General features: G+C 42.4%; 1 protein-coding gene across 1 annotated transcript in view; it reads right to left on the bottom strand.

Annotated features, from left to right (window-relative positions):
- The window catches only part of Satb2 (SATB homeobox 2), a 148,917-nt gene that overhangs the window by 57,324 nt on the left and 64,240 nt on the right, over positions 1-27,353 (bottom strand). Inside the window, exons 3-5 of the mRNA XM_059278094.1 lie at positions 20,750-20,876; positions 19,564-19,687; positions 11,849-11,951 (exon numbers count right to left, since the gene is read on the bottom strand). Of these exons, the coding sequence (XP_059134077.1) occupies positions 11,849-11,951; positions 19,564-19,687; positions 20,750-20,876 (354 nt within the window). The remainder of the gene's footprint in view (positions 1-11,848; positions 11,952-19,563; positions 19,688-20,749; positions 20,877-27,353) is intronic.

The following is a 27,353-nucleotide window of genomic DNA, read 5'->3' as shown; positions in this document are numbered from 1 at the left end:
AAGCTCTCTGCCAGTGACTCCATAGAGGTGAGACAGGCACGGCTTGTCTTGGGCACCCCTGGTAGGAGTGCAGCCAACCAAATCAGCAACTGCAAGCTGCAACCAAACCCTGAGTGTAACACAGAGATGATGCACACAGGACTGCCTTGGCTTCTAAACCTTTACCCTGAGTTCTCTGCTGCATCCCCCCAAACCCCAGGAGCGACAGTATGGATAACGAAGTTAGAAAACTTAAGGTCAAATAGCTGTTCAGATACAGAATATATTTAGGAATACTCCAAATAATAAGAGCTATTGGCTCTAGCATAAGTAGAAGAAACACATCATGTAGGCAATAAGAACTAGGTTTTGTTATTGTGCTGGAGGTTTTCCCTCCACCTTCTCTGCTTAGCTTGAAGTGACACACTCATTGCCTGAATATTTCACAAGTGGTTTTGATGGATTTCTTTTTTTAATTATTAGATACAGCATGTGGGGGTCCGAGGACAACTTGTAGGAGTCAGTTCTCTCCTTCCACTTCGTGGATCCCGGAGACTAACCTCAGATCATCAGGCTTGGCAACAGGTGCCCTTAGCCACTCAGCCATCTTGCTGGCCCCTCAACAGATTTCATTTAAAAACAAGATGGAACAGAAATTTCCCTGCCTGTTAAACCAATGCAATTCTCGAAAAGTGTGTGTCGCAGGTACCAGCAAGCCCTGCCATCTACATCATAGCCGAGGCATAGTCCAGATCTTAAACCCTATCGTTGTTTAATCCCCACAGCAGTATAACCCAGACGTGAACAGCCCTGACTTACTGAGGAAGCCAAAGCTCAGGAAACCCGAAAGTCGAAAGGAGAGATGGCTCAGAGGTTAAGAGCACTAGCTGTTCTTCCAGAGGTCCTGAGTTCAATTCCCAGCAACCACATGGTGGCTCACAACCATCTACAATGAGATATGGTGCCCTCTTCTGGCCTGCAGGCTGAACACTCACTGTATACATGATAAATAATAAAATCTTTAAAAAAAAAAAAAAAAAAAGAAAAGGGGTGTTTCCGGGCTCCCGGTGTCTGTGGTCGCTGCTGAAGCGACACATCCCAAGTTGGCACTTATGCATTAGTAATTTCAGGGTTAGGATCAGGATGAATCAACTTCCTTCTGCAAATCCTGCTTTTGGCAGTATACACAAGTGTGCACACAATGCTTGTGACAAGTATTTGCACATGTGACTTGGTGGCTAGGTGAGTTATGTGAGTAGTGAGGGTCCTGCCTGATGTTTCCACAATGTGCTGTGCAAAGCCTTTCGCGTTGACACAGACTGAAAAGTTGGTCAATTTAAAAAAAATAATAAAAAATGGTGAAACCAATAGTTGAATTAGCTGATCACTAATGAATGATTATTCATGTTTTCTTGTTCGTTTCAGTTCAGATGGAAATATTTATTAATCAATTATTGTACACCAAGAATTATGCCAGTCTCCTTTCTGGAGCCCATTCCCTATGGTGGGACATCTTGCTCAGCCTTGATGCAGCGGGAAGGGGCTTGGTCCTGCCACAACTAAATGTACCAGGCTTTGCTGACTCTCCATGGGAGCCCTTACCCTTTTGGAGGAGGGGATGGGAGGTAGGTTGGTGAGGGGAAGGCTGGGGGGTGAGTGATGAGAGGGGGATCTGTGGTTGGTATGCAAAATAAACAAAAATATTCTTTAAAAAAAAAAGAATTTCTTTAAAAAAAATAATAATTATGCCAGTCCTTAGAAACACAATACCAAATAATTTTAACTTAAGAAAAAACTCCACCTGTATTTTTGCTTCTGATAAATTAACCACTTAGCACACACAGGTGGACTTAGAACCTCTGCCTATGACTGAAAGTGTCTTTCTATTTAATAACAGAGGCTCCTTTCAATGTCTACCTTGCCAGTTCATTAGTAATCCATCTACTCATTAAATACAACATACATGATTATAACCCCTTCTTTGATTTTCTTGCAGCCTAAAGAGCTTTGTCCCAACATAAATGTCATCAGCTTGGAATCCCACCTGACCAATGAGGAATGTTGAGTGACCCAGGGAGAGAAGAAGCAAGGACCACTGGTAAATTTTGCGTATAGAAAGTGTTTAGTTGAAACAGCCAACGATAAGTTAAATGTGCTGCACACACATGACATGGTAACAAACACCCTAAGGCCCCAGGCAATCGCAGGGAATTCACATAAGACTGAACTTCATGAAGTGGGCAATAGGCAACAGTTTTGGTCCTCCAAAAATGGCAATTCCACGTGGTTGAATCCAGTATTTATTTTGGCTCCTCTCTCTGAGCCGAGATACACATTAACAACTCTACTGTCCCCCTGAAATCTTTTGCTGTATTTAGTTCTTTTAAAAATGTAAACATAACAAAATAAAACAGCATCCCATGGGCCAATATTGAATATGCCCATCTATGAAGTATTTCTGACTTAGTATCTCTTGGTCAATAACTATAAATAAAAGTCAATTTATTATTAGGAAGCCAGTTTTAGTTAACGCAACACAGACAAACACAAAGAGACCTCCATCTATCAACTACAAATCCTGCACCATGGAAACAAACAAGCAGAGAAAAGGAGTTCACTAAATACAATTAAAGAAAATATTTAGGGGTCTGAAAGCACCCAAGGGCAAAGGCGGGTGGGGGTGGGGAGCTAAGTCTCTTGGGACCTACAGAATTTTTTCCCTCTAAATTTGCTGCAGAGAATTTATCTCTGGATTGGGAATTTGCCTGCAAAGTCTCTGCCTAAAGCAAGACATTCAGAGCCAACTTGTTAACTCCCAGTAAAACGGCCCGTAAGCGAGGGGCACCAGCTGGCACTGTGATGACACCGGACTCGGCTTTTCTTGGGAGGATTTTCCACTTATTATCTACTTCCTTTCCCCATCATATTAAGCTCTATAGAACACGCACATCTACTCTAAAGCACTGGAATATGGATGCCTCTGTTCTTTGGCAGTGAAAGCTCACAGGACCCATTAAGCTCCATGGAAAAAGTGAGCACTGTCCACGTTACTGCCTCACGGTCCCACTTCCTCCCTGGTGACACAATTGTCCCGGCTCCAAGCAGCTTAATCACATCGATCATTTCAAATGTCCTGTAAGTGTAGACGAAATTGTTCATATCTAACGATGCCTACACTTTTGCTCTTTATTTTAATCTAGGCTACAATTTTAAAATAAATTCAGCACATGATGCAAAAAAAAAAAACCACATGCAGAAACTTAACATTATTATTTAGACAGTCTGCCTCTTTCATTTAACACTCTATGAATGTTAATTCTTTAATTCAATCTATTGGGAAAAGTTAATCAAGGAAACAATCATTCCTGATCCACTCTTTTCAAAAGACCAGTCTCCCCGACTATATGAACCATAAATGTTATAGGCCATTACTTTAGGAAAAATAGTAAACTGGCTGGAAAAAAATTTAAAGAGATATTTTTCTTTGTATGAACAATTCCCAATTTATAGTTAATAAAGTTATAATTATTCTTTTCAGTAGAATTGACTATTACTAACTCTTTAGTTCAATAACTAATTAATAGGAAAGGAATGGATTATTTTAATAGAGTATTAGCCTCCTAAGGATATTAGCTATATGAATTAAATGACCAAAAATTTCATCCTTTTTTTTTTCATTCAACTGAGAGGTTAAGGTAACAAACAAGGCTGGCTACAATATAATCTGCCCAAACGAAACTAAGTGCATCAATTCAGGCAAGGTAATGTACATTCAATTCCACCTATTAACATGAAGACCTTCTAAGGTACAATGCCTTATATTCGCTAAACTGAGGAGAGCACAAGATGGATGTGTGCCCGTGACCTCCTCCTTCTTTGCCTTCAATGTTTTCTCAAAGACCTTTTTTGTCCCAGAAGGATCAGCCTCAGTCTGAACCTACACTCCAGATAACTCTAGATCAGTCGTTCTCAACCTATGGGTCATGATTCCTTTAAGGTTCACACAAGCTATCACACAAGATATTTACATTATGATTCATTACAGTTATGAAGTAGCAACGAGATAATTTTATGGTCGGGGGTCACAACAACATAAGGAATTGTGTTAAAGCATTAGGAAGGTTGAGAACCACTGCTCTAGACTCATGGGAGTTCCTTTAGGGGTTCAGAAAAACTCAGGTTCTTACAACAGGCAGAATGAAGGTCAACATCAGTGGAGACAGTAGTAGCACGCTGAAGAATTATTGCCATGAGGCAATCTGCCTTCGGTGCTGAGATCTCACACAGCACTTGTAGGTAAGAGCTTCCAGCACCTGAGGGAAACCAGGCAGCAATCTTGTGGAACTGATGAAGAAACCAAAACAGTCTGATTTTCACATGCTGTTTTCTGATACAACCACACCAGGTCTCAGAGGACCTGAACATTTCCTGGTCTGGATACAAAACCCCCGAGTGTATCCCTTTCTAGACAGTTGCGCTGCACCACCAAGGCTGTATTTAATTCTGATTTTGTTCTGGGCAAGACAAATGGAATTTGGAACTAGGGAAATTCTCAAAGGGCACCTCGAGAGAGACCGTGGACCTGAATGAGGCCTGGTTCACTGTGAACCCTTCTCCAGGCAGTCCAAACCTCTGCCACTACGTCAGTGTTCACCACACAGGACCTCCCCAGCATCATTGCTGGTGTCCTCACTCAGCCCCCACCGTAGCTACGGATTCACAGACATGATCCCCAACCCCCCACATTGCCAGAGCATCTCATTCTCAGCTCCCTCCATCACTACCCCCCTTTCCCACCACCTCGGGCACCTGCTGGCGTTTTCCCCAAGCTTCAAAGCATATGCCCACACATCTCTCAAGGGAAACTGTCATCTGAGCATCAGGTCCCCCCACTCACTGGCCGGCCCTCCTTCTTCTAGGTATCCATCGTGCTTTCAAGTGCCCCCTTGACTCAAATTTGCCCCCTTGGCTTCTTTGCCCCTCTCCTCCTTCTTCGGCACAGGCCTTCCTAGTCTCACGCCGCTGTGAAGTAGCTCCCTCAGGTCACTGCTGCCTTCCGCTGGCCACTCCTGCCATCCATCCCCCTAAGTCTCATCTATTCATAACTCCTGGCCTTTTTCCTCCCATAAACTCCAGCTCTCTTACTCACCACTGTTCTTTAAAGAGCGCTCCTTTGAATTCAAGAGCGTCCCAGAACTTTATAGGCAACTCCTGTTCCCCTTGGTTACCTTCAAGAGGCTGAAGGTAAGCCCCTATTGCTGAAGACACCATGCACTTCGGACAGAAAACCCGAAGGACCTGGGCTGGATTTGACCTGAAAGCCTTTCTCTGAGAACTAGGCTTTCATGGTACCACAAGGTGCCACGCAAGCTTCCAAGGCAGGGAAGCAACCAAGAGTCCTACCTATGAACCACAACAATGACCAGGAAGGTACCACAAGGTGCCATGCAGGCTTCTGAGGTAGGGAAGCAAACAATAGTCCTACCCAGCTGTGATGCCTATGAACCACAACAATGACCAGGATGCACATTAACCTTCCAGGTACAACACTGGCATGCATATCTTGGTGGTAACCAACAGCTCTCTAATTGGACTTAAGGTCTGCTCAACAAGCAGGAAATGATGTCTGGGACTGGAAACCTGGCCAGCTACCTGGGGTTAGTGAAGTCATAGATGGAGAAGCTATACCTGCTACTTTACTAAACCAGCATAATTCCTATCACATTTATCCTGGTACCCACAGACAGTGAGCTCTCAGACCTCATCAAAGAAACTTGGCTTTGCCACAGACAGATACCGTTGCAGAAAACCAAGAACTGACCAGAGAACAAGGGACCATGTGGTATAGCTCCAACTGATACATCTAACAACGCAACTCCTGCACCCAAAGCTCAAGGAACATCAAGGAAGAGGCTGGGAAAGATTGTAAGAACCGGTGGAATGAGAAATCTGATGTAAAATTGTGTCTACTGAAAATGTCAAGGAAGCTATTCCCCATGAAGTCTTACCATCATGGCTGCCTTAACAACAGCTGAACACAGACAACATCAACAGACAAACTAATGTGAAAGGGGGAATCTCCTGGTGCCCTGAGTCTAGATGAAGAACTATAGGCAGTTAAGAGAGAAGAATGCTGAGAACAGAAGAAATAGTATTCTCTAGGGAAGAGCCCCAAGGTTGATTATCTAATACCCAATGGTCAGCTCTGAAACCACATACATACAAGTGACATTGTATAGACTGAGCATGGGTGGTGTGTGCATGTGCGTGCATATGTGTGTGCATATAAAATAAAAAAAAGAAAAAGAAGCCATGTATTTGAGAAAGAATAAGAATGTGTTCATGGGAGGGGTGGGAGAAAGGAAAGGGAAGGGGGAAGTATAATTATATTTTTATAATTAAAAAAATTAAAATATTACTAAAGAAGGAAGAGAAGAGAGAAGAGCAAGAAGAAGAACCAGAAGAATGCTCCCTTGGTTCCACTTGAGCTACCTAGTTCAAAAAGTGTCTCCACTAGTTAGTCTCTAGCTCTGAGGTTAGGTCGCTGCCCCTCATCTTGAATGGCTCACCAACATTTCTACACACTTACCCAATTCTTATCAACATAGTACGCATTCACTAAATACTTGTTTAATCACATTGTTTATCTAGTTATGACTGCAATTCTTTGTTTCTTTTAAAAGGTCTTTCTTTTTGGCATGGAAGGCCTATGTAATGCTCCCTTGATCGTCCCATCATTAGAATTCCTCCAGATTTATGAAAGAGATGCTCAAACTTACTTTCAAACGATAGACTATATGCCACACTATTAACTGTTTTGTATATGTTATAGTTCTTTAGAAACCAGGAACTTAGGCTTCTTCCAGATTGTAACTATCCAGCATAGATGGATGATGGATGGAAGGATAATGGATAGACAGAAAATTGATAGCTAAGGAAACAGAAACCTATCTTTTAAAAAAATACATTTTAAACTGATTTAAATAGCAGATAAGTTTGTTTCTTTTACTCTATCAATTATGTTATTAAGAACAATTATTTATAGTTCTTTAAACACTTATGAATAAATACATCTAAGCCAAAAATAAGCAGCCCCGAGCACAGCTAAAATGAGCCTCAGGAGATCCAAGGAAGGAATTAACTCATGTGGGCCAACCATTCAAAGCATCCCTCACACGCCCTTTCTCTGCTGGCTGACATCACCAATACACTTCTAATTGGACTGCTGGGTGACTAAGAAATACACAGAAGTGATAGCCACAGCGAAAATGCACAAGGCTCTTCTTCCAAAAGCCCCCAAACCAGCACGCTGGAAATGGTTCGTTGTAGAAGTGCTATATCTATTCTCATGAATCCAGTATTTATATAAAATTCAAGGGACTAGATGTTGGCATTACTTTCAAAAGGCATAATATTGGCTCCCTTGTAAGCCACCTTCACTTAGACCCGGAGGTGAAAGCCAATTCCTTTCCTAACTCAGAAGAATCAGGTAGACAAAAGTAAACTGCTTTCACCTCATCAGAGCTAAGCAGCAGCGGAGGAAAGAGGACAGAGAGTTGATTAAAGGCATTGTCCTGGCCACCGACACCACCGTGGCGAAGCAAGGGCTGCCTGAAAGAGGCAGGCCAGGAGACGCTGATTCTCCATTCAGCTCTGAGGCACCACTTTGTAAATGACACAATCATTTTGGGGTACAAGAGGTGCTTTAAATGTGGTAACATTATATCATTTCAGCTATAATGATCATAATTACTTATTTCTTTTAATCACAACCCACTTAACCACTTTAGTACAGAGGACTAGTTCAAGGAGTTTAATTTTCATTCAACATCTAATCTTTGTGTTTACTGAAACCCTTCATGAGCTTTGTTTACTATCTGCTTGCTGGCCTGGACGTTTGATCTTGCAAGAGTAGATTAGACAGGGTCAGATAAAATACTGATTACTAGAATAAACCAGACTCAAGGAAGTTAACACTGGTTTGAAAACTCCTCTTTTCTCCCAGCTTTGCAATATTTTTCAAAATAGGCTCAAATAAACAAATAAAATTAAGAGAACTAGCAATCAGAGTGTTTTGAGCAATGATTAAGAAGAGGAAAGTGATGGGGATGATTTTTAGCCCTAACCAAAATACAAGGTTTGGTTAGGTCTGTTCATTCTGGCGGTATTACTCTATGACATAAATAATTTTGTAATAGCCACCAGTATTTGTATGAACTTTGAATGACCCTTCAATTCTTGAGACATATTAAATACTTTGAGATGAATCCCAGTAAAGATAATGCATTTTGCTTTTAGTAAAAATATTTTATATATAGTTATTTGAATTTATTCATCAAGGATCCAATCAAAACTGATGTGAATGCCTTTATCATCATGTCCTCATTGTTCCTATGAGTCCTGCGAATGCATGAGAATGGAACTGGTGGGCTGGAGCGATGGCTCAGCCATTAAAGGCTAGACTACAACCAAAAATACAAGAGAATGGAATTGGCGGTGGTGCTGCAGACACAACTGTACTCGGTTTCATGGCAATTATGGAGTAAGTTCATAACTGGAGTTCTTACAAAAATAACAGTTAAATTAAAGGATCATTATTTTACAAAACAACTATGGGGTAATATCCATGGAGAAAGCTCCAAACCTTGAAAATGATTATACGGCAGCATGAATGTATCTAGATAGCTATGGGTTACCTCTGCCCATTGCTAATAAAAAAACCTAAACACTGAATGGCTGTTCTCTTTCCTTTTGGGTAAAAGTACAATGTGTTCCTTCCACAGGGGAGTTGAGCGCTCTGGCAAACCTAGCCCAGATGCAACGGACAGGGTGAGCAGAACAGCAAGTTGTCAAAAGAGGTGCAGAGCAACTGAACATGCCACCCGCCACCCCGTGTTCCTCGGGAGCAGAAAATCCTGGGACAAGGTTCATGGCAGGACCTTGAAACCAGAGTACACGAACTGTTTCTCCCTCTCTCCTGAAGGAATGGTAATGTTAACTCAAATATGTCCCTGCCAACCTTGATTGTCTTTGAAATTAAAGGAAAAAGGTAAACAGAGCAAGGTCTACTGTGATCACTGGGGAAAATAAAGTCAACATCCTAAGCCAAACCAATTTAGGACTTTTTAAAGAGTAAGTGTAAATAGTTTAGATATAACAACAACAAATTCAAAAAATGCACATTAAAATGTTTACTTCAAAATTTAGACAATTCCATTTGTGTATAGTTTTTACATCTGTTTTTAATGATATCAAATTATTGATTGTTCATTTTTCTCATATTTATTTAAGCATTAACTATAGAATTTGCAATCTGATCTTTTTTTTTTTTATCCTTCCAGTAGACTCTTATTTTTGCTAGGTTTGAGTCCTATTTTACTTTGATCTTTAGAGTATATAATTATTTTACTGTTTATTTATTTCTATGAGAATAGAAAAAAGAATTGACCTAGGAGATCTAGATGTGGCAATTTGTAACAGAATCACATAGCTTATGTTTAGGAAATCATGGTTTTGATTAAGAAGCAACCATTTAGTTCCCACTGTTTTATTAAAACAGACATTAGCAGATAATAGGAAACATATTTAACGATGTAGCCTGCATTTTGTTTAGGACATCAGTAAGCGAGCTGCAGACTTCGTTCCGTAGCTAACATAAGCCATGGTATATGCACACTGGGAACTCGGTGAGAATGGGAAGCGGATGGCAGGGAGGAACAGACCTCTCAGACTTCGGCCTTGTTAGGAGGAAGCCAAAGGTACCAGTCTGCTCTGGCTGCTACTGAGTTCCAGATTTGCGCATCAATACTTCTGTTCATTTTGAAAAGAGATGGTCACAAGAAAACCTTAGAAACCAAACCATGAGTCTTCTGTGAGAAATGGATCAAGACAGGAACTCCCTGCACATCCATTCTTAGCATGAGAAGAGGTAGGCCCAACACTTCCTGCTTCCTGAGGGTAGAAAGTTAATAAAAAATGCACTTCTCCAGTATTGTTTTCTGTACACCATTATACCTGTCATGTGCTCATTGTTTTCTTCCCACTCCCTGGGCTGATGAATCAACACCACTTGAACTGTTTTATGGCAGCTTCTGTTTACTTCACACATACCTTAACCTTCCCTTTTCTCCTCCTACACACACACACACACACACACACAGATCCACACTTTTCAACAGCGATGACTAGCATTTTGAACAACATGTGTACACAGTGTCTCACAGGCTCTTCAGATGTGGATCCTTGACCTACGCAATGAAATCAAGGCCTAAGTCTGCTTTTATGGCACTTACAGATTTAACTGTGCATTTACTATCTTGGAAAAAAACAAACAAACCCAGAGCTTAAAGAATTGAATGTCTGAAAGAGCAGATAACATGAGTGTTTATGCACACACACACACACACACACACACACACACACACACACACAGAAAGAGAGAGACTGTGGTGGTGACTGTGAAATCACTGGATTGAAGAGTTCCCAGGCTTTCAGAAGCTGGAATGATAGTCTAACATATAAAAGAACACACTCTCTTCCTTTCACTTATAACAGCAGGTAAATGTGATCTAACAAACGACCTTGAAGCTGAGTGATTCTTTTGATTTTTAGTCAAAGACGATATGTTCAAGCACTTTAACAATCCAGCTTTAAAAGAAAAACTTGGAGGCGACACTTACAGGAAAGAAACCCTTCTGAACCACACAATGACACCTCGGAATGAGGAGTTGTCAGCTTCTCCGACACAGAAGTATTAATATTTAAAGACAAATACCCAAACCAGAATCTAAAGGGCTCAGAGAATTTGCGGATATGTTGAAAAGAAATTGATCTCAATTCAGTCTGCAGTACACTTGACCTCTGGATAGCTCAACATGCTTGCTTCCCTTTAAATCATGTATTTACCATGAAATGCTCTCCCTTTTTCTCAATCTGAATTGCATGGCTGATGCATCCGAAAGCTTGTTTGCTCAAGGGCGATCTTGTAAACAAGCTCTCCGACACTCAATAGCCAGAAGTATTGCTTTGATACACAGCACACCCTGTCTCCCTGAGGAAGCCTGCAGATAATAAAACTCAATTCATCCTTCACGTCCAGCCATGCACAGATCATCAGGTGGCCCTCGATTGGGGGCCCTGAGCTGACAGCGAGACGGTGTCAGTGAACACCTCCAGTGAGTAAAGCCTGAGGACAGCGCCACAGCCCTGCAAACCAAGACTGGGATGGCCCTCAAACATCACCATCACAGAAATGACCCCAAATCTCAAAGACTAGTGACATGTACTTCAGTGGGAAAGAATCAAAGGATTTCTACACTAACATGCTCACAATGGTAAAGTAACAGTAATACTTAAAAGGCTAGGTGGTCTAGATAGCATGGTATTTATTATGTAAAAGAGTTGTGTTTTCAAGCTTTCTTGTTGCTTTGGCAGTCATTCCATTTGTTAATTCGGAGTCAAATCATAAGTGTTATATAACTTGGAATAAAACTCCTAAAGTTCCATTCTAATGGATTTTGGCCTTTACAGGGATCACTGGTGAAAACCACAAAGCTGATCAATCATGCTAAGAATTTCTCTTATACTCCTAATACTATCTCACTTTTAAGGGTTGAATTTTATGACAGAAATGTTAAGGATCTTACCTGCATAAATACATATATATATATATATATATATATATATATATATATATATATATATATTTGTGTGTGCATGTGTGTGTATGTATGCATGTATGTATATACACACACATATATATGCATATATTATAAACAATAGCTACAATTAAACATCTATGTCAAAGAACTAACAACTTATAGACCTGAGGATCTACAAATAGGCTTTAAAAACAACAAACCGAGATTACCTTTAATCTTCTTATACTTTTTATACCATCTCCCGAACTCCTGGCACTTGGTTGCTGACACATTGGCATAGTATGTGCTATTTACAATGGATGAAATCATACTCTGAAAAGAAGGGGAAAATCGGTTAGTTTTCATATGCATGAATATCCTTTTTTTTTTTTAAGACAAGAAGGGATACATCACAGCCCATACCAGTTTTCTTTGTCTTTTAAGCTTAAAGCTATGACTCCTCTTGCAGACTAAATTATTTAATAACAGCCAGGATGACCTGAGCTCACTGTCCCTTAAGTGTACGTTCATAATGCCAATGCTTTCTAAAATAAAGGCAAGCCTAGAGTGCTGTCAAAGATGGAGGAAGCAGGACGTGAGGATTAAACGCAGAGGGAGGGACGGATGGCTGGGGCTGCTGAGCAGAGCACAAGGTGACATCAGATGCTCCAGCACCCTCAATCCAGATAATGCTTTTCAGATGTCTGTTCCTCTTCCAACTGCAACAAGCTTACACAGCCAAGAATCTGAGAACATCCGTGCTACACGCTGCAGAACAACGTTTAGGGAAATAAGTTAAATTAATATAATTTATAGAAACGTGTGATTATCACTTGTGTGAAAATTCACCAAATGAAAAACTTGACAGTGCTATTTTCGAGCAGGGGAAACCGAACCTAACACTTCTCCTGTGTTTCAACCAAAAATGAATTAGAGCTAAAGCTTTCTGAGCACTCACTTGCATTCACAATGGTTCCCCTCTTCCCTCTAGCCCCAGAGTTGTTTGTCCTTGGGGTTAAAAAAAAGGCCAGGGAGCATGGCCTGTGGCAGCACAGGGGCTTTTACATTTTAATCACACATCTTGATCTGAATGTCCTACAGAGAGACACCTCCTGATGGTATGGGATGTCTGGGCCAAAATTCCTGGCAGATGCCCACTCATACCTGAACCGACTGTGACATTACATATGTCCACATAGATTCGACTTCTGGAAATGCTGTGTAACAGCAAATGAGCATGGCCACTCAAGTGACTCTAATGACCTGCATGAGGTCTGAGGTCGTGCCTTTAAGTCTCATCTGTCTCAAAAAAAAAAAAAAAAAAAAAAAAAAAAAAAAAAAAAAAGCCATCCCCAGACATGGAAGAGATCAGGAAATCTTAGAACTTCTAATGGCATTTCTACAAACTGGGAGAGATAAAGAAGACAGCGAATCAAAGTGAGGTACTTCGCGGGAGGTTCAGCCTCCAGCAGACAGACCCACATTGAAAACATCAGAATCCCTTTCTTTCTCCATCACTACGCTGACGTGGAGGAAGGAGCCTCTAATTCAATCCACAGAAACCTCTTTGGCCTTTTCTACACAGCAGATGGCTAGCCTCCCCCAGCTGATCTCCAAAGGAAGAGGGTGGGGAGAGCTCTTCACGGAGTCTGCTCGCAGCGCGGGGAAGGCAGAAGCCCACTAGCACACCAGGGTCTGAAAGACAGAGGCTGCCTTGCCCGCTGCCCTGGAGAATCCGCCTCAGCAAGGCCTGCTCTGTAACCAAATAAAGCTGTGCAGTACCAGGCTGCGCTAGCTCCCTCTCTGGACCGGGACCCATTTGCTCTTCCTAGACAGTGGGACCTTGAGGAAAGTGACTAGCTTCTATCTCCGGCACTTTTTTTCTCCTCCCTTCTTCGTGCCTCACGTAGTTCTGATGTGGGATATCTGAGTCATAGAAATTTAACACATGAAGGGACAGGGATGAAATTCTGAAATGCCAAACTGAAATGTCATAATAATAGAAACTCTAACAGGAAGGCTACCTAATAAGAGCTGCCTGCCACAGCCCCCTGGGTGTGAACTGGCAAGCAGGCTGGCAGGCTTTCTCTTGTTATGAATGTTGTCTTCTGAGAAGGCACAGGAGAGTCCTCAGACTCCTTCTCACAAGCTAGTCTAGGAAGCAAGTGGCCAAGGACTTCCTAGAGCTGTCCTTTCACTCCTTCTGGTCCAGTGAGGCTGCAGCCCACATCACTCTGATCCCAGACATTCCCTGTCTCCCTCACTCTCTTGCCTTTCTCTGGACCCTGCTCCAGCTACTCGGGGGGGGGGGGGGGGGGGTGGGGGGGGAGCCAGGAAAGAGGTATTCTCTCCTGGCTCTATCACCAGAGACCAAAACTCCTTCAAAAAGCAGGAGACTGGGCACCTGCCTCAGCCTTCTCTTCCCCAGGTGATTATAAATGAGCATCTCTGTTGCTACCAAACACAGAACAGATTTCAATCATGAACTAAGCCAAGAGTTAGGTAGCGAAAAATAGACAATTCCTGGCTAATGGAACTTTGAAATACCAGAATAACTTCATTGAGTTTGTGGTACAATTACTCATACTAACTCTCTGCATAATGTACACTTAGCAGTTTTATAGGTAACTTGTTACACACCATCATGAGAACTTAAAAACACTGGTACATTTGGGAAACAGAGTACAGCAAAGGTCATGTTGCATGGGATTATCCCATTTTCAACACGAGCATCTTCTATACCTAAACAATCATATTCTCATGCTTTGAGTCTGAATCATAAGATCCTGAAGAAACGCCCTGGACATGTAGTATAAGATCATCCCACTACTGGTGGGTATCATGAATATTTTAGAAATCTGAACTCAGCTGGTGATATGCAAAGCTGTGAGGGGCTAACATAGATCCAGCACATGCAACTTCTACTCTGTGAAAACCGGTATTTTAGGATGTGCGCCCCATGCCTCACTCTGAAGTCATTTTAAGTAGTCTAACATCACAGACATGGGGTCTTTCTTCTAATCAGTTACCACCTTTTATCTGTGATACTGGGGATCCAACTTGAAGCTTTGCATACGTCAGACAAGTGGTCTACCACAAAAATATTAATATTTCCACAGCCTGTCAATAGCATCTTCAATTAGATGAGACAGGAAGGCAGAATGGGATGAATATGGATTAAAATCTTTCCCACCTTCCAACCTGACAGTGCACATCTCTTCCTCCTGCTTTCTAAACTTATGTGTGATTTTACAATTTATCATCTTTTCTGTTTCCTACTCAGTCCAGAACAAACCCACAGCTGGAGTCTTCAGATCCCCGTATCCTTTTGGCAAACGGGGAAGAGCTCGATCAACTTCTTCAATCCAGAATGCATGTGACACTGGATTAGCCGTGTTACTGTAAAGCGGCATGGATAAAATAACCTGGGAGATATGTGCACTGATATTTCTAACACTGAAAATGAACTGCTTTCTTGGGGCTGATATTAAAATGGCTTTGCATTTGCAAAGCATGCCTGACGTGTCTCTGTAGTGGGTTATGAGCAAGGCAAGAGCAGAGTGCCTTCATAACAGACACCTGAAGCTGCCCGCCCCATGCACATTCTACTTCAACATAGCCTATGGCTTTCTACACAGCCTGTGGTTTATATACTACATAAATGGTGATTACAGGCACACCTATTTCATGAGTAGCGCTATGTATTATAACAAATCAGAAGGTTTAAAATACCTTTCCAAGGCAGAAACACTTGAAAAATTTCAGAATTCTTTACGATGGACTGTGAAATTTTAAATATAAAGATTCATGTGTGCTATTTTGTAGTCAACTTAGCCTTACACAACACATGGTTTGTTATTTGTATTTGGAAGTAATTTTTTTAATGAGAGAGAGAGAGAGAGAGAGAGAGAGAGAGAGAGAGAGAGAGAGAGAGAGAGATGCATGCTGGGAACACTGGGATGACAGATTGTGCTGTCTTGTCTGACATTACATGGGTTTTTGGGGAAGGGGACCTCATACTTGTATGGCAGGTACTTTTATACACTGAGATATTTTCCCAGCCCTGAATTCTTTCTTTAAAATAAGATACTATTTGCCGGGCATAGCAGCACACACATTTAATTTAATCCCTGAGGAGGCAGGCAAGTCTCTGTGAGTTTAAGGCCAGCCTGGTCTGCATAAGCAAGTTCCAGGAGAGCCAGGGCTATACAGTGAGACTCTGTCTCAAAAACGTTAAAAATAAATAAATAAGGTACTTGGAGAATCTAAATACATTTTAATTGTTTTAGTTCCTCCAAAGTCAACTAGCTGATTTAAGATTACTCTAATCCAAAGTGCAAGAGAACAGGATACAGTCAATACAGTGATGTGCTGTGGAGGGAGCTTTACTCAGTGATGGACCACAATGGAGCAGCAAGCGTCTATCCCCCAGTGACATGTCTGTGTAACAAAATGGGTTGTTTCTATGTGTTTGCAGTCATCCAGGGGTAAATAAACCTACCACACTGCCAGTCACAGAAAACTATCACACCAACAACTATATACTAACATACAATACTTGGCAATGATCACAAACAATTTTGTTACTGGTTTATGTAAATACTATACTGTTCTCTGCTGATACAGAAATTGGCTGAGAAGCCATATGCCATGCTACATCAGTGGGACCTTTGTACGCCTCTCACATCCTACATCCCTTGATTGCATCAGAAGGCCACACTGAGCGGCTGACCTCCTCATCTAGATTTTTGTGAGCACTCTCTGTGTGTTCACATGATGATGAAACCATCAGAACTCATTTCTCAAGAGGAATCTCCGTTGTTAAGTGACATATGACCAGCTAGGACTTATTTTAGCTACATTGCCATGTCTAAAAATAAGTCTGCTTTTAGGTTCCTGAGATAAATTTTAAATGCACTTGTTTTTCTTTTTTTTTTTAACCAGCCCAAGCGACAGATGTCACACCTGATTATAAGTATGGGTTAATTTCCAAATCGAGGGCTTAGAGACTCAAAATGAGGAAGCTCATTGGCCAAAGTTAGATGTCCTGGGAAGTGCCAGGGAAACTCCACTGCTGGCCTGCTTGACCTCCTGCTCACACAGACCCTGACACCCCCCACCCCCCCACCCCCACCCTTCCCATATATACTGTCTGCTTCACTTAGATTTTTAATCACATTTGCATTTCTTTATTTAGCTTGTGTGGAGGCATGTGCAATAGTGAGCATGTGGAGGTCAGAGGACCACTTCCGGGATCCAGTTCTTTCCTTCCATCATGTGGGCTTGCAGGCTTGGTGGAAGGCAAACCCCCCCCCCCACCATCCTTTCTTAAAGGAGGAGCTGACTAAGGAGAAGAAGGAACCGTTCACTGCCACTTCCATCAGCTAACACAGCTCAACACTAACTTCAGCTGCTTTTCAGATGAAATAAGAAACAAGGTGACAAAAAAACAAACAAACAAACAGAATTAAAGCCTAAGTGAAGGTAGGTGTGATGGTACACATACGTAATCCCAGCATAGGAAATGGGGATAAAGAATATTGGGAAGTAAAGGCTGCTCTGTTACAGAGCGTCTGAGGACAGCCCGAGTTACTTGAACTTTGTGTAGGGGGAGAGGGGGAGTATACATGCCTGTAATCCCAGCACTTAGAACTCAGAGGCAGGAGGACTCTGTGAGTTCAAGGCTAGCCTGATCTATATATAGCAAATCCCATACCAGTTGAGACAAGGCTACATACAAAGTGAGACTCTGTCTCCAAAACAAAATGAACATATAAGCAGTGACTTCTAGTCCCTCATGAGTCAGTCAAGGAATTTAGAACTCCAGAAAAGGAAGAGACCTAAAGGCATTCTAAAAGTTAAGAAAGGAGGCTGGTGTGTGGTACTTCTCTCTAATCCCAGCACTCAGAAGGGGAAGGCCACATATTCCAGGGCAGCCAGGGTTATACAGTGAGATCTTGTCTCAAAACAAAAGCCAAATAACAACGGGAAGTAAAAAAAAGCTAACACCTCCCCTTACGTCATGATTTGTACAATATATATTCAGAAAGACAGAGTCCTGAGTGCTTCCCTTTCCTCCGAAATGAAAGATGAAATGATTGGATAACCTTCATCACGTTCCTACTGGCATGGTGGGGTTGATTTGTGTGAATAGCAATGTGATTCTTAGAGTGGCTGAGATGCAGACACATAACACAGCTGCTCTGAAAGAACATTTGAAAACCAGTGAATGATAGATGCTCTGCTAGTGAGAATAGCCTGTGGGAAGAGGGCGGGGTCTCCTGGCTTCCCTATGTACTCTGCAAGAGCAAGTGGCAGGCAGAGAGTGACATGAGCACTCTTCGCTCACTTTCAGCCTTCTCAAGCTGTTTTGTGGTCTTCTAGGAACACAAGATTGTAATGATACTTGGAGGATGGTAAAGGGGAAGATTATTTTGGAGGCATTCTCTTGTCCTATAAAATGCATCCAGTGTCATCTGGTGGCCTTCTACTGTCTCTTCCTAGATCCACGTGTGTGAGGATGGAGACTCACAAACTCACTGAGAGAGAACAGAAGTTACCAGTGCCCGATGAGAGAGAAGAAGTGTGGAGAATTACTACTCAAGAGGTCACAGACACTGGAGTGACAGACAAATGGGTGAGGGTCACACAGCATTGAGAATGGACTCAATACTATTTCCCTACAGACTTTAAAAAGTCTAAAGACTAACCTTCTTTCAGATATTTTACTACAAAAGAAAAAAAAACAACTAAACTTCTATCAAGACACTGAGAACACTGGAAGGTGCATGGCTTTGAAAATTATGTGTCTTCCCTTTGGACTTTAGCTCACAAGGCTGTCTGTACACTTAGCCCTCTTGGCCATGGTAAGAATGATGAGCAACATAAGAACCTATGATGAGCAAAGAGTGAGCAGCTCTGCTGATCTCAATGAACAAAACTCTCAAGACCCAAGGTTTTGCAGTTAAAAGCTAAGAGTAAATAAGACACCGGAAGCTGTGTGTGTGACATATTCAGGCTGCTTTGTAGGGACAGCCTATATGACTAGATTTGGTGACTCACAAAGGTATCAGGGGACAAGGAGGAGGCTATCCCACCCATGTAAGCAAGCCTTGAAAAGTAAAATAAAAAATAAATACACAGACACACAATGACAGCCTCTACTTCCCTAGCATCTGGCCAGACAGAACAGCTAAATCATGACTTCTGCTTAAATACACAGGCTGCAACTGTTGCCTTTTTATGGACTTCTCCACTCTTCTTTTTTGTCTTCAAGGTTTCTTTTGTAAATTATAGGCCACTGGGATGTTCAAGAAAACATACACTATCCGCTGGAGCCTTGATACAAATGCCAAGCTCCAGCAGAAAAACCAAACAAGACTTAGCTTTGGTTCCTTGGCGCAGTTCAGTTTCTTATTTTCATGGTTTCTTGTAGTGTATAATCACATAAAAAGTGGATTGTCGTTGTTTCTAATGATGTATTTTTGTGTGGTAACTTTATTTAAAAACAAAAACACCCTCTACAAATGTCTATAACATAAAGATCAGCCTCTAACTACCTAACAGGGCAAAGGATCATGCAATCATACCAAGACGTAAAGTTGAACATTATCAACCCATCCTGCAGAGGACGTAAGGCAACCACTGGGAATGTCAACTTTGGAACTGGAGGTCATGTGCAAGGCCTCAACCTGGCACTTAACCAGCAGAAGAGGTTTCAACACGAAACTCAAGTGACTTCCTATGTCATTATGTCCTAGCTGCACCATTAGAAAGTTGATGGTTATCCTCGGCAAGTGGTCTCATATATTTTCACTGATTTTAAGCCATTATCAAGCTATCCCTGAAATGATGACTTTTACTCTAACACCGCCTTCTCCATGGGCCCCAGCAGTGCGGTGTGACAACAGAAAATACCAAGAAGATGCCACCTGGAGCCACTGACCTGGGAGAGAGGGCATTCTTTGGCTAATGTGCTCTGGTTCATCTCTTTGAGCAGTTCCTTTAAGGCATTGCGGACTGTGGCATGATTCCATTGCTCCGCAGGCAAGTCTTCCAACTTCGAACAACTGCAAAACAGAGTGGGAAGGAGTAACACGTGACCCTCAACCATAGCCTGGCTGCAGAGGACGAGAATGCTGCACGGCTCTTGGGTCCCATGCCACTGTCAGAGTAGGACATCTAGGAGGCTCCCAAGAGAGGGAAGGGGAGCAAGCTCCTTCTGCAAACCCATAGACCTCAGCTGTGGTGCCCTCCATCCTAACAGCCAAGAAAGACTGTCACTGTGCATGTGAGTGTGGAGAAATTCTATTTCTACACATCAGATCTTTCCAAACACTGGAGAACTGACATAGCACCGTGGTGATGGGCTTTCCCAGCAGAGACTCATTACGGGTCTTCCTAAGGTTCAATGTCAGCACACTGCCACCAAAACCAAAGTGTGAAGGCCCACCTTCCCAGGAAAACTCAGAGCAGCTACTTTCCCAGTCCAAAAGTAACTTTTAGGAAAGACCCTGAAGAATTGCTACAAAAAAAGAACAGGGGTGGTGGGTCCCTGCTAAAGTAAAAACTCTCCTAAAGGAGAAAATTTTTTTCAATCTTGCACTCAAGGACGCCATTGCTTAAGACACAACTTGCAGGTACTTCACCAGGAACGGATACAGAGAACCTCTAATGCTGGGGGGTGCGCAGCATTCCAGATCTCCCTGCAGACCACAGGCTGCCTCTCACTGAGTGTCCACCACAGAGAGACAGAAGCCTCTGAAGGAGAAAACTCTCAGCCAGCAGAGGGATTCGACACTTGAGGTGCTCTGGGGTTGGCTTCTGAGAAAGCTGAGGGGAGCCACAGGAAGAGGGGCCGTGCAGAGCCTTCCTTCCCCTGCCCTGAAGATGTTTAATGATTTATCAAGCAGCCCCTGGGTGACCAGTTCACTGCCTCTGAAAACAGCATAAAACAGTTGGAATGTGGACTATAAAGATGCCCAGTGAAGCAGCCCCTGCTTCCCTCCTCCCGCCTCTCATGTTACCCACTGTCTAGAAACTAATGGAGACGACAAGCTGGACTCCACAGTGACTCTAAGATCTAGGCAGTAGCTCTGGGAGGAAGCAGACAGACATTCAGAAATACCCACCTTTGTAACTGGATCTTCAACGTCACCACGTGATAGACATCTTGCAGCATGTCGGCCACTGTCGCATCAGGGGCGTCTGTCACGTAACTAAGGGGGAGAGGGTTCCACCTCCCGAGCTTGATTATTCCTGCACAGGGAAGAAAAACGTAATAAACATATATCTGCTATTTATTAAACCCTTCCATAGTTTGTTCAATGTCAAGAAGGTCATTCAACAGTCAACATCGAACGCCCCCTCTTAAGAGTTTAGGGCCCTGTGTGCGGTGAGGTATTCTCTTCTGGCTGACAGCTGAGTTAGTGAACTACACAGGAGAGATAAGGAATGGAAAGGGTGGGGTTTAGTCCTAGACAATTGATTCTTTTATGTTTTTCTGTGCCTGAAATTACTTAAAAAACCATACGGATATTTCCTTTCGCCAAAGTCTTGTTCCACAGTCTAACTTAAGACTGATGCTATATATACAGGACTGCTGATTTCATAGACAAAAAAAAAAAAAGCAAGCTTTACCTAAATATAAGACTTGATTCTGAATTGAACAAGAAAACTACTGTGTAGGCTGCACATTCAGTCACATTCTGACTGTGGTGAGTCCGGGGCACACAGCACTTGCAGCCCCTGGAGGCACCCGCCCTCACCTTGACTTCTGGTCAGAGCACCACAGCTCAGAATAGCAAAGATGCCTTCAGCTGCCTGTTGGTTTTTATTCCTGGGTTCTTTTTAGAATGACAATGGCGCCTTTCCCCTGTGGGTTTCCTGCTGTCTGTGGTAAGCATGGCTGATGAACAGAACAAAGCTCCCAGGCTAGCTGGGGCTGCAAAGAGCAGCCACTACTGAAGCAATCCCTACAGCAGGAAGATTCATGGGGTGCTCACGCATCGCACGGGGGAAATGCTAACTTATTCACCGGATGGGCCCCTCTGGTCTGGAGCACAGGGCATACAGAAATTTGATGAAGAAAAATAAACTCATTTCACAAATGACATCAGGTAACAAAAATTTTATTTCCATGCTATGAAAACTCGGATGGTCCCCACAGGATGTCAGAAATTGTCACATATAAAAATGTTATGTTTTAGAGATAAAAGAAAAACAGCATTTTTATTTTTCCTGTTGACAATTCAGGTGAGTCTAACTACATTGTTCTTTTAAAATACATATATTTTTATCACTGAAGAAAGAGAACACCTGTACACCCAAAAGTACTTTGAACAGATTCCCAAAACGACTCCGTAGCTGGGAGGCAAAACTCTCAGGGTGGGAAATGACCTTTCCGGTGAGGGTATGTCCTGTCCAAGATGAAATAAATGAACGTGGAATGCCTGACATAATGCTTGAAAACAGGGAAGAAACGGAACAAAAATACTCAAATGATGCACTGTTTCAGTATTAAGACTTAACAATCTGCTGCTGAATATGCTACAGTATAAATAGTGCCTGGACTCAGCCCCAGCAAAGCGACGCAGCTCTCATTCATGGTGCCGTATGGCTCCAGTTCTGGCTCCTTAGCTCATCTCTCCCCTGCCAAGAAGAGCTGCTTTTTTGTGGGGGATAGTTTCCCTAACATTCCCTCTCATGACAATGAAAAATGCACAGCTCGGAGGAGACACGAGATGAGCAGCCGGGGCCTGCTGGACAGCCACCCCGGAGAGGCCCGATCTGCTGCCTTCCTCCTTTCTGGAGGTAGCCATATTAAAAAGAGACCACACAACAGGTCCAACCTGCCACCTTTCTAAGAAAATCACTGTGCGATTTTCACTTCCTTTAAAAAAAAAACAAAACACATTATCTCCATGGCCCCCAAGTTAAACATAAACTGACCGTATCCTAAAAGCGCATTTTTTTAATTATAGGAGAATAAAGGAGAAGGCTGGTGTTGATGGCTGTGTTCTCTGATTGGCACAGAGAAGACTCTGTGAGTGGTTTAGTCACTGGGACTATGAAGGTAATCCGAAGGAAATGAACCCTGCAAACTCCCAGGGACGATTCTCTGGGACATTCAACCTGCCTGTGTGTCAGCAGTTCATTCCCTTTTTTTTTTTTAAGGAGCATTCCACAGTGCAGTCAGACAACCAAATATAGCTGTGTGACTTCATTCCTATCAAATCCAAGAGAAACAAGACTCATCTATGGGAATGGCAAGAGAATTCACAGGGAAGGACGGGTTTGCTTGTTTGGGCTAGAAGCTGCCTGAGTACAAAATTTGTCAAAATCCATCAAACCAGCCTCTTAATACGAATACTTTTATTGTGTGTAAATTATAACTTGCCAGGCATGGTAGCAAATGCCTATAATACCAGTAAGTTCAAAGCTACCCTGAGCTATACAGTGAGCTTGAAACTAGCCTGAGCCATACGGTAAGACTTTGTCATAAGGGAACGGAGATGGTTCAGTCAGGAGAGTGTCTACTGGGCAAGCTTCAGAACCCGAGTTCAGATCCTCAGCGCTCACAGAGAGGCTGGGCATGGTGGTGTGTCACTGTAACCTTGTGCCAGCCTCATGCCAGGACACAGAGACAGGCCAGTCCCTGAACGTGCTGGCCAGCCGGCTTAGCCAGTCACTGACCTGGAGACTCTGAGAGACCCTGCCTCAGAAAACAAGCTGGGTGATGAAGGAAGACACTCAAGGTCTGACTGTGGCCTACAAGTGCGCACAAGCACGTGAGCAGATGCGCACAGGCTCGCACACACATATACATACATAGGCACCCTGAACGCAGATGTACATGACACACATATACACATACAAACACACACACACACACACACACACACACACACACACACACACACACATGCCAGGTACGGTAGCACATGCCTGTAACCCTAACAAGAAGGAGAAATATCAAGCATACAAAGCTGGCTGGGCTACATAATGAGACTCTCTCTATTTTAAAAGCACACAAAAGGTTATCCAGTAAGTAAAAAAATAAATCATATTCCATTTTCCTTAAGGGGTGTGTGTGCAGGAAGTAATAGACTGAAGCCAGTTATCTCCATTTACGTGAACTCCCTCCCCACCTTGACGAGCCAGAAGGAGACTTGTTTGGGCTGGAGCTAGACACACAGGTGCTTCACATCACTGAATACCTCCACACAGAGCATCTGCTCCAAGCTGGTTTCTACATCTTCAAGGGAACAGAGGGTCCATGCTCTTCTCTCGGGCAAGGGAGGAAGCGCATGCTTTCCTTTCTCTGCACTGTCTGGAGGTCACAGTGTATACTCAACTGTCTACCTGGGGCAGGAAGTCTAGAGTGGGCTCTCCTCAATGTGCCTTCCCTACAAGCCGGGTTGTCTGTCTAATGCACTAATCCACTTTGGAAAACATTCTTTGGAACAGCCTCCTTTCCTGATTTAAAAAAAAAAAAGACAAAAATATTACTTAGAATAGTAGTCAAATGTTAATTAAAGAAATCAAACTGGGAAGCAGTATACCAGAGCAACTGTGAATGAGTGTGGGCTTCCAAGGAAATAGCTGCTGAGCATTCCTGGCTTCCACCATCTTCTAATCACGTGACTCTAGCAAGTTAGCTAATTTCTCCATGCCTCAATCTGCTCATCTGTAAAATGGAATCAAAAGGTACTTCCCTTAAAGGGAAAAAATGTATGTATTCCGTGCAAAGCCCTTAGCACCGAGCTTTGTCCTAAGGAAAGACTGAAGGAGGCGTACACATTCAGATGGTTTTGAACACCTGACTCAGTTACCCCAGTGCAGGCTGGTAATTAGCAGCGAGTTGGGGGTTCGTGTGTACAAAATTTGAGATTTGGAGCCAGTGATTTAGTTTCTCCTCATATCAGTTTTCCTGTCAATGAAGTGGGGGTAATAACTATGCCCACCTTCTGCATTACTATGGGGCTTTCCATGCACACGGACTGCCATGTAACAAATGATCAAAAAAAAAAAAAAAAAAAACCCAGAAGGAAATATTTTTTGCAAGTTTCTAAGTGAGGACATAACAGCACCTAAGCAATGCTAGAGGAGATGAATCTCTCCTGGAAGAGGGCTGGATGAAAGGAAAGAGAAAACCACTCTAGGGGGAGCAAAAAATCGCTACAACATTCCAGGCAGGAGTGATTCATTACAACTTGCAGTCTCATCCCAGCCTGTAAGGTGGGGCCACCAAAGCCTGCAGTATAGATAAATAAGGCCAAAAAAAAAAAAAAAAAAAATGTCATAGGCCCACTAGGGACAGTTCCTGGTTAGGAAATCTCAACAATCCTGGCATAACCTCCAGTATACAGATGTTACTTCTAATGCTGCAATCTAAGCTAACTCCAGAGTGTAAAAAGGAGAAAACTGCTGGGGTCTGATTACTTTGACACACAGGTGTCAGGCACACGTGGATCCTCAATACATGAAGGTCCCTTTTCCTGTTCTGAGCAGATATCATACTCTCACTTTTCTAGAGCACTGATCCCTAATAGTCGTGTCTAGAATCTTGAACATTCTTCAGCTTCCGGTCTAGAACTAGGTCTAGCCTGAGCAATCCATCTGAAGTAGTCCTTTCTCTACACAGCTGCACGGAGAGCATCCATACTTGGTTTGTGAATTTTACCACAATATCCCTTTATGTTACTTTACAGGTACCTAGTCTTCTTCTTTGTTTTGGTTTGTTTTTTGCCTGTTTCTTTGTCCATTTCTGAGCCAGGGTCTGACTACTATGTAGCCTGCGTTTACTCAAATTCATGGTCCTCCTGTCTCAGTCTCATGAGTGCAGGGATTATAAGCATGAGCTACCGCACCCAACATCAGGTGCTTTCTAGAACCGTTTGTTCGTCTTCAGGGGGTCACTGTTCTACATAAAAGTGACTTTAAAAATCAATGGGTACCAGCCAGGACTAGGAACTGGGCTTCATCTCGTCAAGTGTGAGACCACTAGACCCTCCCTACTCAGCCCTGCTACTCTAAGCATGAGCCCCTGTGCCAATTCCTGATGACAAGGCAAGTCTCTCGAGCAGGGCTATGCTCATCCTCAGTCATGTATCACTCAGGGCATTGACATTTATTCTGAAGAAAAGGAAAAAATGAAACCAACGAATAAACAGAAGGCAGAAGAGTCGGCTACACCTGGGAGCTCTCTGGGGAAAATGGTCCCCGCAAGGAGCCACTGCAGACATAAACAGTGTCTCCCAAGTCATCTTACTATTTCCAAGAAACGCATCATCTGCAAACATTCGGAAAATGCCTGGTGTTGAGGACTATTACAGATGCAGTTTCAAGGTCTTTGAGTCACAAATTATGAGCCTTTATTTTGGAGTTGAAATTCATACAAATGTTAACATGATTGAATTGAGCACAATATAAATAAAACTGTTTATATCCAGACAAATCTGTTCATTCTAAAATACAGAATGCCAATTCACTCTTTATATAATGCATTCAGACCAAATAACAAAATGCAATTGTAGGTAAATTTCCCATTAGTGACATAAAATTAAGTTGGGAATGGAAGCAATTTTTGTCTAAAATTAAAAAGATGCAACAATGGAAAGCACTTTTTCACTCTCCATGTAATATCCTTCCAGAGTCAAAGAGTTGACATTTCACAAAAGGAAACATGAATAGTGTCTGTATTGGTGTCTTCAGTATTTTATCAGTTTTTAGTCTAAGAGAAACCACATGCTCTGCAAAGTCAAAGCAAAATTTCTGTCTTTCAAATTATTAACCTTTAATATATAAAAATTGGAGGGTGTGGGATATTGCAAATTGTAACTGAACAGTATGGGACTGAAGATTTGAGAAACCACTTAAAGTGGAAGTGAGCTATGGTGACATACAGTACAGCCAACAGAACCTCAGAAGAGTTTGCATGTAGTGCTAATTATCCATTAAACAAATTTTCCTCATGTGTCTCTGAGTCACAAATATGCAAACATCAACCAATGCATCCTGGACCGAGTTTGAATAAAGAAGCTTCTTCTTGCTAAACACACAGCTAAGTAAAAGTACTCCCCAAATGAGCCAGGATGAGAACTTCCACTCCTGTACCTCAAATACAAGAACCATCTCACGCAATGAAGGTCTATGTCATGTCCTCTGTAAGGAACATGAAAGTTCTCACAGTCCACAGCGATGTGGAGAGAGCTGCTGACAAAACCCATGTAGGAGACAGATGCAAGCAACTAAGCAAGATATCAACAGTACCCTCACAATTCAACTCCGTGAATAACTTCCTTTTATTCCAGGTGCATCCTGACGTTAATTTTAAAACCAAAGTGAAAACTCAACCTGGGGGGAAAAATGAGACATTAGCTTTAATATCCAAAGGCTGGAGTTTATATATCTCATAACCCCCTGGAAAAGATCTCAGCAAAAGAGTGTCAATAAAACTCCAGTCTCAGAATAACTAAGCCTTGGGGCTTCTGGTTCTCAGTATTATTTCCACAATACACCAACTGCTGATGAGACCCTTGTAAAAATAGGAGAACTCATGACATTGATTGCATCTGTTTACCCTCCTCGGAGCGATTGGGTCCCTACGCTCCAGCATATAATTTTCTGTTGTTAAGCTATGCTTTGTTAAAGAAATTAAAAACTGTCTGTCCTATATAATAAGAACATAGAATTATTTATCCATAAATCAGTTCACAGGAAATCACTACCCAG

This window comes from Peromyscus eremicus, chromosome 13, assembly GCF_949786415.1.
Source record: "Peromyscus eremicus chromosome 13, PerEre_H2_v1, whole genome shotgun sequence".
Classification (NCBI taxonomy): domain Eukaryota; kingdom Metazoa; phylum Chordata; class Mammalia; order Rodentia; family Cricetidae; genus Peromyscus; species Peromyscus eremicus.
Note: the sequence above shows the minus strand (reverse complement) of the source record. Positions and strands in the feature narration are given on the sequence as shown.